Consider the following 12,496-nt stretch of genomic DNA (forward strand, 5'->3'; position numbering starts at 1 on the left):
GACGTGGACCCGTACCGTGGGAGGGAGCGAGGACAACCGATTCAACCTACATTACCTTTGACATAAAAAAACTCCTATAAAAACTGAAGCTGGGCTGAAAGATGGCGCACATTTGTCGACTGTGCTCGCCCGAGTGCAGTTTCTCGTGAGATTAAGAAAAAGCCGCCCAGATAGCTGTCTTTGTACTATTTCCTGAACTCCAGAAATTGAAGAAACTAAATATCGGACCTCTAATCAGTTGTTGAGTCTTTATTTGACCCTTTTCTTCTTGAGCACAAAAAACGAACACGCATTGGAGGAAGTTTGGCTTTTAAAGGTTGATTTACTAACTACTTCTCATTTCCACCGTGATCCAACTCCAACAATAACATGACAAATATTTGTCATCTCATCAATATTTGCACAACAGAGTACTGAGTTTCGAGATCCTTACGATAATAGTTCTCAAAATTATATTTCTTGTCAATGTAGCTTAGTTAAGGGATATTTTATTGACAATCTAACATCAATCTACAAAGACAGAAAACAAATTGGTGGTGGGGAGGCGCGAATCTTTTTCTTCTTGGTAGGGGCGGGTGTGAAATAATTGAGAAGCACTGCTAGTATATGCAGACATTATATTCATACAATCTTGCAGCCCGAGTGAACCACAGCATTGTTGCTTCGTTCGTTAGGAGAAACGTAAACGTCCCACTGCAGTTCCAGCAGCGGCTTCTCCGGGCATAGGCGGAAGTGACGCGCGAGATTACTCGCCAATGTGGCGTCAATTTAATTATTTTGTTACATTTTTTTTATCAACCGAATTAAAATATTATATAAATAATATATTAAAATAGAACAGCCAGGGGTAAAAACAAACACAGAGGCAAAGAAATATATTTGAAAAATACGTGCTTAAAGCATGACGTCATAAGCAAGCGCGCAGCTTCCGAAGGACCTCGACCACATCCACACCGAAATAAAAACACCCACCGCTAAATTCTTCTGATTCAGTGTGGAACTGACTGTAATTTTTTCACAGGATGTCCAGTGCTACTCTAAAGGACGTCGACATAATTCATTAAGTCTTTGTGTCCCGATAACCTCATCTTCGCTCGTTGATCCTTTTCGGCGTAATTAGCTTAGCTTGTTAGCTAGCTAGCCGCTAACGAAAAGAGGCACATGACTCATCGCCGAGCAGAGATCAAGGGAGGATTTTTTGGGATTGGCGTTTGAAAATGTGTGAAAGAACGACACCCAAGTACAAAGAGGAACTTTGTGGAATAAAAGAAGAGAACGAGCAACATCAACTGCTGGGCGAAGTTTGCAACAAGCCTCGTGTTGTGCCACACAAAGCAGGTTTGTACCCGTTTTACTCTCATTTGCTTTGTAAAGAACGACTTTCTATCGTTAGAAATATGCATCACAACATTAAGTTGTTTGGGGAAATGCGTTCAAGGTTATTGCCCTTTTTATCTTTAAATATTGCCTTTTACTTGTCGGTTTGCTAAACATTTGTTTATGCCTAATGAAATCAGTGCAGAAAATAAATGCCACAGAATAACCAATAGTGGGGGGGTAAACTCCATGTTTTTTCCCAGTATCAAATTTGAACTGATTATTTAAAATTTTCCACTTTCTGGTTTTTATATCTTGTTCAAGCAATTCCTTGCGGAAGCAATTCTGCCTGACTCTAAAAAATGTGCACACTGCGCCGAAAACGTCAATGGCGGTTGATCAATTTTAGTGGATAAAACACAAAATATTATTATTTTTTTTTTAAATCAAGTACGTATTCAGTGCAGAAAATATATGCCAAAGAATAACCAATAGTGGGGGGTGAACTCCATGTTTTTCCCAGTATAAAATTTACATTTAAAATAACAAAATAACATTTTCTGGTTTTTATATTTTGTTCAAGCAATTCCTTACGGAAGGAATTCCGCCTGACTCTAAAAATGTGCACACTGCCGCGAAAACGTCAATGGCGGTTGATCAATTTTAGTGAATAAAACACAAAATATTAAGTTTAAAAAAAAAAAAAAAATCAAGTCCGTAATGGTCTTATTTATGAACCTCGGGTGGCCCTGTCGAGTTTTGTGCACATGTGCGTAGTTTCACCCCATCCAAACATTTAAAATACATTGAATGCATCCATCCAAGGTTGCACGGATCTCCTCGGTGAACAAGCGCATGCTGCAAGGAATGCATCTGCATCTTTGGCTTACTATAGGCTTAAAAAGGGAGAACGTCACAACCCCCTTTTCTACCAACAAGCCCAGGAACATTTAGTTCTATCTCTAAATGCAATAAGAAATACTTGTAAACATATTTCGCTTGAAGGATTTATTTTCTATCAATGACATTATGTTGCGATGGCCCCCAGTGGTCTGCATCAATATGTTCGGGTCCCACAACAGGTGTTCCATCAGACGCACACAATAGCCTGCGTGTGCTAACTTCAGCTCGCTTCCAGAAACGTCTGTGACGATGTCAGAAATGAAATTGGGGATCAAAAGGGAGGTTTACATTGTAGGATGTAATTTTGTGAAATGCCCTCATGGTCCGGTCCAATTCGGGGTCGCACGCGTTGCTCCGTGTGCAGCAGGCTCAAGTCAAGGTAGCACTGTAGAAAATAGGACAAAGTCGCCGCACGAGCTTTGACTTGACCAAACCAAATGTGTGTTTGTCTTTTTGTGACCTACAGACGTCTGTGAAAACGATCTCCGTTCTGTGAAAGATGAGCCAGACTTGACTCACATCAAAAAGGAGGAGGAGGAGGAGGAGGAGGAGATCAACAAGTCACCAGTGAATGTTCTCCCTATAAAGACTGAAGATGCGAACAAGGATGAGAGTGAGGACAACAGAGGGGCGGAGCCTCCAAGCAGCAGCTCAAGTCATCACGTGACAACAGAAGGTGACGAAGACCACGGGGGGCCATCACAAGTACATAATGAGGACACATTATCACGCTCTCCTGATGATAATGATGATGGGCAAGCCAAATGTGAAAGGGCATGTCACACTGACAGTTGGGTATGTTCTCACTGTGGGAAATCATTAACTTCAAAATTCTCTTTAAAACGGCACATAAGAACACATAGTGGAGAAAAACATTTTTCCTGCTCAGTTTGTGGAAAATGCTTCTCTCAAAAGACGAGTTTAACAGAACACACAAGAACACACACTGGAGAAAAACCTTTTTCCTGCTCAGTTTGTGCCAAGAGTTTCTCTCAAAAGTCAAATTTACGAAGCCACACAAGAACACACAGTGGAGAAACCCCTTTTTCCTGCTCAGTTTGTGGCAAGAGTTGCTCTCAAAAGTCGCATTTAACAAGCCACATAAGAACACACACTGGAGAAAAACCTTTTTCTTGCTCATTTTGTGGCAAGTGTTTCACTCAAAAGTCAAGTTTAACACAACACACAAGAACACACAGTGGAGAAAAGCCTTTTTCCTGCTCAGTTTGTGGCAAGAGTCTCTCTCATAAGGCGCGTTTAACAGAACACACAAGAACACACAGCGGAGAAAAGCCTTTTTCCTGCTCAGTTTGTGGCAAGAGTCTCTCTCATAAGGCGCGTTTAACAGAACACACAAGAACACACACTGGAGAAAAACCCTTTTCCTGCTCAGTTTGCGGAAAAAGTTTCTCTCGAAAGTCTACTTTAGTAAAGCACTCCAGAACACACAGTGGTGAAAAACCTTTTGCTTGCTCGGTTTGTGGCAAAAGCTTTACTGTAAAGTCAACTTTAACATATCACACAAGAACGCACAGTCGAGAGCAGCCTTTTTCCTGCTCAGTTTGTGGCAAGAGTTTCTCTCTAAAGGCAAATTTAACAAGCCACACAATAACACATAGTGGTGAAAAACCTTTTCCTGCTCGATTTGCGGAAAAAGTTTCTCTCGAAAGTCACAATTAACAGCGCACTCAAGAGCACACACTGGTGAAAAACCTTTTTCCTGCTCAGTTTGTGGAAAATGCTTCTCTGTAAAGTCAACATTAACAAGCCACACAAGAAAGCACGCTGTAGAAAAACCTTTTTCCTGCTCAGTTTGTGCCAAGAGTTTCTCTCAAAAGTCGCATTTACGAAGCCACACAAGAACACACAGTGGAGAAAAGCCATTCAGTTGCAGCGTTTGTGCTAAAGAATTCTTTTCTAAAAACGGTGCTGAGAGACACGATTGTGATGGCGAGAATAGCAGCGATCCTTGAAGCTTAAAAAAAAGACGAAAAAAACTCAAGGAACTGACTGTTTGTGGTAAGATGTAAATGTGATTTTGAATAAAATATGATAAATTGAATTTTGCAAAGCTCTTTTATTGACACTAAGCCAATGTGATCAGTGCCAGAAGAACCATTGTGTCTGAGTGATGATGAGATTTTTGTGTTTACATCAAACATTTCAGTTGTCTTTTTGTCATGTTTAAATGCCCTGACGCCTTTTGGGAGAGCTTACTGAAATAACTTACTAAAGGTAACGGCCGAAATAAAAATATGGCTGAGAGGCCAGGAGGAACCAGACATGGCGTTCATTTTCACCAGCCGGCGGGGTAAAGAGTGGGACAAAGCAGAAGCGAGCAGGCAGCTCAGCGTGACTCCTTCCTCTCTCCTCCTCCCTGCTCTGCTCTGCTTTTATTAGCTTGACTCAAGAATCACCAGGAGACAAGAAATTAAAATACAAAGAAAGTCTTTTTAGTCTGAACTAATCACTAGAAGACAGGAGAGTAACTGACAATGGTGGTCTGTTTTAGACTAAACTAATCACCAGAAGATTCCAACAGGCAGGAAATCACAACTCACGGTGTTAAGGTTACTTTAACTAAACACATCTTCAGGATACTGTGTGTGTGTGTGTTAAAATAACAAGTAAGTGTCTATGTGTGTGTATTAAACATTAATGAGTGTATAAAAACATGATTATGAATACACAAACTGATTACCTATCCTCAGCGCATCTTACATTTCCCCCCGTTTGTGGGTTTAAATCATGGCCTTACGGCTTTAAGACAGATCATCATAATGAAATCATACAACAGTGTGATTATCAGTGGAGGGGTGAAAACCCTCAGTAGGGACAAAATTCCCCTCCTCCCTTCCGACGTGGAACTAGATCCTCATAATTTGATGACCGTCAGGGAATAAAACATATATATATATATATATATATATATATATTAAAAAAACATTTCAATATGCCTAGTGAAAAAAAAAAAAAACTGTCTCCACGCAGAGCTTGTCCCTGAGGTGACTTGGTGGAGGCCCTTGCCTCGTGGTAGGATGGGACAGCCGTCCTCGCTTCCCGGATCTTCGTGTGTGTTGTATGTGTGCACTTGTTGGGTCAGGGGCAAAAAGGGTCCATGTGTTTTTTAGGTTTCAGTGTCCAGTTCGAGTTCGTCATTGTCCAGTTCGAGTTCATCATTCTCAACATCAATCAGGTTGGAATGGTACATTTGGGCAACAAACATACGATTAACCATAGTCTTTGTCATAGGAACAATGCAACATGAACAAACTACACATAACAAAATGAAAACTGATGATTATCCCGATAAATTGTGTCTTTCAAATTTTTCATAGTGGTCATAACATCAATAATTGTTTCATTTTACTAAAAATTTAAATGCAGTTATGTTCTCCAATCAAGGCTGAAATTTCTTTATGTACGTCATTAATGTCCAAACAATATCTGATCTTTTTGTTCTGTGGCTTCAACATTCGTATTTGTGGCTGGTTGTGTGGTTCTGATGTGCGTGTGGTCCGAGATTGTGACTCAGGTGAGCTCCTGTTCGAGGGATTCGCGTTGCTAGGCCTTTAGCTGGAAACCGGTGAAGTTTGTACTGCAACTGGTGGATCCAGCTGCCACGCCCCGCGACCTTTGCGGCATCGGGGTCACTGCCATCATCTGGCGAGGGCCATCTCAGCATTCACTTGTCCCAACGAAGTTGTTTCAACGCCTTGAAGAAGAGTTGGTCTCCCACACGGACGTGGTTTCTCTGTGGATCAGAACACACTGACCAGTAATTGTGTCTTTTGCATCTTTTTCGGTCAAACATGTTTTTCATGTGGACTGCGACCGATGTGCCAGTCGCTGGTGGTTCTGATGAGTCAAGATCTGGGAATCTATTGGGGTGGCCATATAGGATTTGTTTGCACCTTTGTTATCCCAATGTGTGCATTCAATTAGTGGTGTATTTTTCCTGGCGTGATATCAAATTGTCAAGTTGATTTGCTGTGAGTGTGTGTGTGTGTGTTCATTTTCCTTTATAGTAATGCAGTGCCGACTTTGAGGTCATGCCTTGGGCTGCAGCCTTCGCTGCATTGTCAGCGAGGCAGTTTCCAATTGTAATTGGATCATTTTATTAAGTAAGTTTTGCTTTTCAAATAACCATTTAGGCATGTTTTATGCACAACATTTCGTTTCCTGTTGTGGTTTTAAAAGCCCTTGTCTGCCCAATGTCGACAGAACACATGAACATTTATCTTGACTATCAGTTCACATTGTAACCATACAACCCATCAAAGATGGGAAACCCCAAATTTTGACTTGCTCACACCCGCCTAGGCTCTTCCTGCTCATTCTAACAATTTCTCTCTTACAAATGATCTGTTTTGTGACCTTAGTTCTCAAACGCTTCTACTCCTCATCAGTTCGGAATGTGCACCTCATTTCTTTCTTATCAGTCTGGAATGTGCACCTGGTTTTTGTGTCTTACACGCCTGAATCGGTGCAAAACATCATGCTGCTTGTCTTGAACATACAGAATTTAGCATCCCTTGAAACAAAATTTCCATTTGCAATCCCCAAAACAAAAAATGTTCCTCCAGTCGGGAGAAAAATGTCCTTAAAAAAAAAAAAAGAAAAAATGTCCACAAGGTCAAGTCGCGGTTTGGTGATAATTTGGAGCGGCTTCCACAGTCGTGTGGCGCCTTCTACTGGTGCGGGAAAAGTGACGCTGGGCTGAAACGCACCGCACCTTATCAGTGTAATGTGTCCCTGTGACAATGAGGTCGCCGTGCAATGTGAATGTGGTGGACAAGAATGTAATTTTTTAATTCCTGAAGCAGCAGTGAAGACTGCTTGAACACACTCTGACGTGGCTCTCACCACGGGATCAAATTATTGTGACTAATGTGCAAATGGATTCACTTTCCTGTGTTTCTGCAGCAACACAAGTCCATGAAGCCATTTTTGCAGTCACTGTTTGCTCAATGCTCATAGTAATTTGGTCGTGCGTTAAGATGCTTTGTCCATACAATCTCCTTTTTGGTCTCATATTCACTTGAAAATTATGTTTACTACACACTAAACATGATCTACAAAAATTTTAAAAAGGTTTGTTGTCCTAGCTGTAGTATGGATATCAATCCCTCCTGTTGAGACATGGGAATTTCCATGACTCAATTTAGCAGTTAAATATCAAGTTGGTAGTGCTAATACATCGTAATCAATGAGTTCATGCTTGACAAGTTCAAAAGCTTTGTCAGCCTTAAGTGTTCAAACAATTTTTCTCTTCAGCAAATGTCATTGCCTGGTCATAAATGATGTCCAGCAATGCTTGTGTGATTTCTGAGTAATTTGCAATTCATGCTACAAAAAGAATTACACACGTCTATAAAAACATTTACTCGTCTGTTATTGGCTTTAAGGCTCTGGCAATGTTTTGCTTATCACTGACAATGCGCCCTTTTAAAGTTTTGACATTTGTGTAAATTCGCCCTTGCTTTTTGATTCTGTATTAAAGTCCAATTGTGTCAGTGTATCGCGGACTAATAAGTAAAACGCATGTTGATGTAGAACTCCTTCTACACACACTTTTTATGTTTGTTTTTTACGTCACGTGATCCTCCGTTGCTACCACAACTCGTCCTGAAAAAGTAATGTTTGTAACAAGACTTACTGCTTTCTCCCTTTTTGTCATGATCCGCGTCGGACATGACCGGGGTTTTGTTATTGTTTTCATGTTCATGCGGTTTTGTTATTGTTTTCTTCACCTCCCGGCCATGTGCACTTGTTATTGTGTTGATCTGCTGAGTAGGGGCGTTTCACCTCAGCACCTCGCCCTCACCAGCCACGCACCTGTTCCCCGTCAGCTCACACACCTGATGCCCATCCGCACTCCTAATGACTGGACTATATAAACACCTCATCCCAACAACTCAGTGTCGGAACATTGCCCCTGCTACACCTGCCCTATGCAATTGCTGCCGCACTTTCCGGACTTCCACGACCACGGTTGTTCCTGTCAAGTTCATGCTCTTGTTCACGTCCTCGTTCCCGTCACGCCCCTCAGCGTTTTGCCCCCGGCTTATGTTCCTCGTCTTCCTTTTCTGTTAGTCACGTTTTGGTTGCGTCCTTGTTATTTTTCATCCTGCCACGTTTGTTTGTCCACGCCCCGTTGTTTGTCCTCGTTAGATTTATTTAATAAACTCCCTTAGTTTACCCTTCTCCTGCTTCCTCGCTCTTTGGGTCCACCCACCTCTTCGCCGAACGGCGAAACCTGACACTTTTTTTTCTTCCTTCTGCTCAACACGTTCATGCTTTTTGTGCATAATTTTCTTTTCCATTTTACAAGTTGGACAACTAAAATGACCGTATTTTCGCAGTCATAAGGCGCACTTTAAAGTCGCAATTTTTTTCCGAAACAAACAAAGCGCCTTGTCAGGCGATACGCTCATTAAATGGACAAAGTATCACTCACGACCATCAGCTCTTGTCATCAACGGGCTGTTGCGAGTGCATGTTAGCACATCCTGCTGGGCAAAGAGTGAGTTGTCCATGCTTACAATTGACCGTGACTAATACACTATATTCTTGATTTTTTTAAACCACAATGGCCGAAGGAGGGAAAAGTGTGGATTTAATTTCAGATCCACTTGCAAGGACATTTTCAAGTCGGACCTTTCAAGAGAAGCTATATCGTCCAACACTCACTCAGTGGTGCGGGAGTGTGTTTCTGGATATTATTTGTCCAGCCGTGGTGTCATAAATGATGATATTTTGATGTGGATTCATTCAAGTAGGACGAAGTAGGAATTCCCCGAAGGCTCAGGTGTGAAATGCACTGAAGTAACTTAAAAAGTAAAAGTAAAAAAATTATGATTGTTTAAGAATGTGCAAGAAAGAACTCAATCTGATCGAAATTTTGTGCTTTGACAAATGTTGAAAATAACGATATTTTCCAGGAGGTATTTATTTCTTTGTTGTTTATTCTTTCAATTCTATACTTATTTCAATATTTGAGTATTATTTTTCTTTCAATATGTAGTATATTTTGTCTTTGAAGTGTGGGTCCTTGCTGCCTTCCGGAGAGGCAGCCGAGCAAGGCTGGATTGGTGATGGAAAAGAACTGGTTTGAAAAAGATTTTATTCTCGTCACATGCTGATGTCAAAAGAAGTCTCCCCAAAAACGTGCGAGCCCCCTCTCAGACATTCCCTTCTTATAGGGAAGGCCCAAATAGGACATGAATATCTAATTTCCCTTGTTTCATATGCAATTCCCATCCCGCTAGTCTTCAGGATTTCCCTCCAAAAGTCCCCCAGAGGGAGAGCAGATGCGTCTCCCCTTTGATACGACCAGTCTACTCGTGACCACCTTAAATTACTCTCATATGCTGGAAGGTCACTGACCTGGCGAGAGAATTGCCCCCACCATAAACAATGCTCAGGCCTATTTTCTCTCAGGGCAGTATCTGGTTACATCGGAACTTCAGAACCAAGACTGGTCACTTCTGTGAGCTCCAGTCCCTTCATAGTTTTATAAAGAGAATTACTTCCCATATCTAGATTAGGCCATTTAAAAATACACGACTTTTTTTTTATTTATTTCAATTTATATTTAAGCTTGCTTATGTAATACTACAATATTTATTCAATTATTTTAATATGTTAAATTATATAAATATTAATTTAAACCTTTTTATTTCACACTTGAATATTTCTTAACATATTTGTTCATTTGAATATGTATGCAATTTAAATTATTCCATCCATCCAGCCATTTTGTGCTGCTCATCCAGGGTCGGGTTATTGAATTAATTTTTTAGTATTTTTTATAATTCAATATTTATTTCAAGATCAGGACTCTTCTCAATTAGTTCAATATTTATAAAATGTTTCTATATTTATTAATTGCATTAAGTCTGTATGCCGTTGCCAATTTTACATTTTAATATTTCCCGATTTCATTATATAAGCAATCCAAAGTATAAAAAATATAATAGAGCATGAACAAAAATATTTGGTATATTTTACAAAATTATATTTTTTCCGAAGTGAGATTCTGCTTAGCAATTCACCCCAAACACTTGATAGAGCTCAACCTAGAAAGAGGTTTTAGCAAGTCAGATATTTATTCAGAAAGAGAAATATTAAATTTATGTGAGGGGATATTTGAAGAGTTTGAGTTTTGTTCAATGGACCATACATATACGAGCCAGCCAAACACAACGAGAAAACCAGCGCTGACTCCAGTTGCCATCAGATTGCCAACTCCTGACATACCAAAACCTTGAAGAGAAACTGAGACTATTTGCGTTTCTCTTTCTGGTTCTTTTTTTAGTTCCAACTTCGAGATCTGTTTTTCACCTTTTCACACAACGTAATGAAGGCCAGTTGAGCAAGTGGAACACGTGATTTTATTGATGATTGTGGAAGGCAATGATTTCATAAGCACAGTTTCTTCTCACACCTTTTCCATTAAGTACGATTAAAAAGACAACTGAAAAGCATAATGTTAACAAATGTTGTTCTAGGCAAAGGAAATTAATTTCATTTATAATGTTTGATATGAAAACAAAAAAAACGATCATCATCACTCAGACACAATGGTTCTTCTGGCACTGATCACATTGGCTTTAAGTCAATAAAAGAGCTTTGAAAAATTAAATTTTTCATATTTTATTCAAAATCAAAATTTACATCTTACCACAAAGAGTCAGTTCCTTCAGTTTTTTTTGTCTTTTTTTAAGCTTCACGGATCGCATCAATTCTCGCCAGCACAATCGTGTCTCTCAGCTTCCGGTTTCGTGGCAAATTTTTTAGAACAAACGCTGCCACTGAATGGCTTGTCTCCATTGTGTGTTCTTGTGTGGCTTCGTAAACTTGACCTTACAGAGAAGCCTTTGCCACAAACTGAGCAAGAAAAAGGTTTTTCTCCAGTGTGTGTTCTTGTGTGACAAGTTAAATTTGACTTTACAGAGAAGCGTCTTCCACAAACTGAGCAGGAAAAAGGTTTTTCTCCACTGTGCGTTCTTGTGTGGATTGTTAAACTTGAATTTTTAGAGAAGCTTTTACCACAAACTGAGCAAGAAAAAGGGTTTTCTCCACTGTGTGTTCTTGTGTGACAAGTTAAATTTAACTTTTCAGAGAAGCGTCTACCACAAACTGAGCAGGAAAAAGGTTTTTCTCCACTGTGCGTTCTTGTGTGGATTGTTAAACTTGAATTTTGAGAGAAGATTTTACCACAAACTGAGCAAGTAAAAGGTTTTTCTCCAGTGTGTGTTCTTGCGTGTTCTGTTAAATTTGACTTTTGAGAGAAGCATTTTCCACAAACTGAGCAAGAAAAAGGGTTTTCTCCACTATGTATTCTTGTGTGACTTGTTAAAGTTGACTTAAAAGAGAAGATTTTGCCACAAACTGAGCAAGAAAAAGGTTTTTCTTCACTATGTGTTGCTGTGTGTTTTCTTAAATTAGACTTTCCAGAGAAGCTTTTGCCACAAACTGAGCAGGAAAAAGGGTTTTCTCCAGTGTGTGTTGTTGTGTGGATTGTTAAATGATAATTTTGGGAGAAACTCTTGCCACAAACTGAGCAAGAAAAAGGTTTTTCTCCAGTGTGTGTTCTTGTGTGACAAGTTAAATTTGACTTTACAGAGAAGCGTCCACAAACTGAGCAGGTAAAAGGTTTTTCTCCACTGTGCGTTCTTGTGTGTCTTCTTAAACTTGAATTTTTAGAGAAGCTTTGACCACAAACTGAGCAAGAAAAAGGGTTTTCTCCAGTGTGTGTTCTTGTGTGACAAGTTAAATTTGACTTTTCAGAGAAGCGTCTACCACAAACTGAGCAGGAAAAAGGTTTTTCTCCACTGTGCGTTCTTGTGTGGATTGTTAAACTTGAATTTTGAGAGAAGCTTTTACCACAAACTGAGCAAGTAAAAGGTTTTTCTCCAGTGTGTGTTCTTGCGTGTTCTGTTAAATTTGCCTTTTGAGAGAAGCATTTTCCACAAACTGAGCAAGTAAAAGGTTTTTCTCCAGTGTGTGTTCTTGCGTGTTCTGTTAAATTTGCCTTTTGAGAGAAGCATTTTCCACAAACTGAGCAAGAAAAAGGTTTTTCTCCACTATGTATTCTTGTGTGACTTGTTAAATTTGACTTAAAAGAGAAGCTTTTGCCACAAACTGAGCAGGAAAAAGGGTTTTCTCCAGTGTGTGTTGTTGTGTGGATTGTTAAATGGGAATTTTGTGAGAAACTCTTGCCACAAACCGAGCAAGAAAAAGGTTTTTCTCCAGTGTGTGTTCTTGTGTG

At 39.9% G+C, this 12,496-nt stretch overlaps 1 protein-coding gene across 1 annotated transcript; it reads left to right on the top strand.

Annotated features, from left to right (window-relative positions):
• Positions 1-942: 942 nt before the first annotated feature.
• On the top strand, positions 943-4,212 carry LOC148341872 (uncharacterized). Its single transcript, XM_088288716.1, has 2 exons — positions 943-1,338; positions 2,687-4,212. The coding sequence occupies exons 1-2, from the start codon at positions 1,218-1,220 to the stop codon at positions 3,898-3,900; spliced, it is 1,335 nt and encodes a 444-aa protein (XP_088144842.1). The 5' UTR covers positions 943-1,217; the 3' UTR covers positions 3,901-4,212.
• The last annotated feature ends 8,284 nt before the right edge of the window (positions 4,213-12,496 follow it).

This window comes from Idiotropiscis lumnitzeri, chromosome 2 (genome assembly GCF_059441095.1).
Source record: "Idiotropiscis lumnitzeri isolate Australia: NSW breed Sydney's pygmy pipehorse chromosome 2, RoL_Ilum_1.0, whole genome shotgun sequence".
Taxonomy (NCBI): Eukaryota; Metazoa; Chordata; class Actinopteri; order Syngnathiformes; family Syngnathidae; genus Idiotropiscis; species Idiotropiscis lumnitzeri.

Bases quoted from the DNA above. Each gene is read 5' to 3' on its own strand.
- LOC148341872 (XM_088288716.1), top strand. From the start codon at position 1,218: ATGTGTGAAAGAACGACACCCAAGTACAAAGAGGAACTTTGTGGAATA. The intron at 1,339-2,686 runs GTTTGTACCCGT...TGTGACCTACAG, and splicing joins TGTTGTGCCACACAAAGCAG to ACGTCTGTGAAAACGATCTC.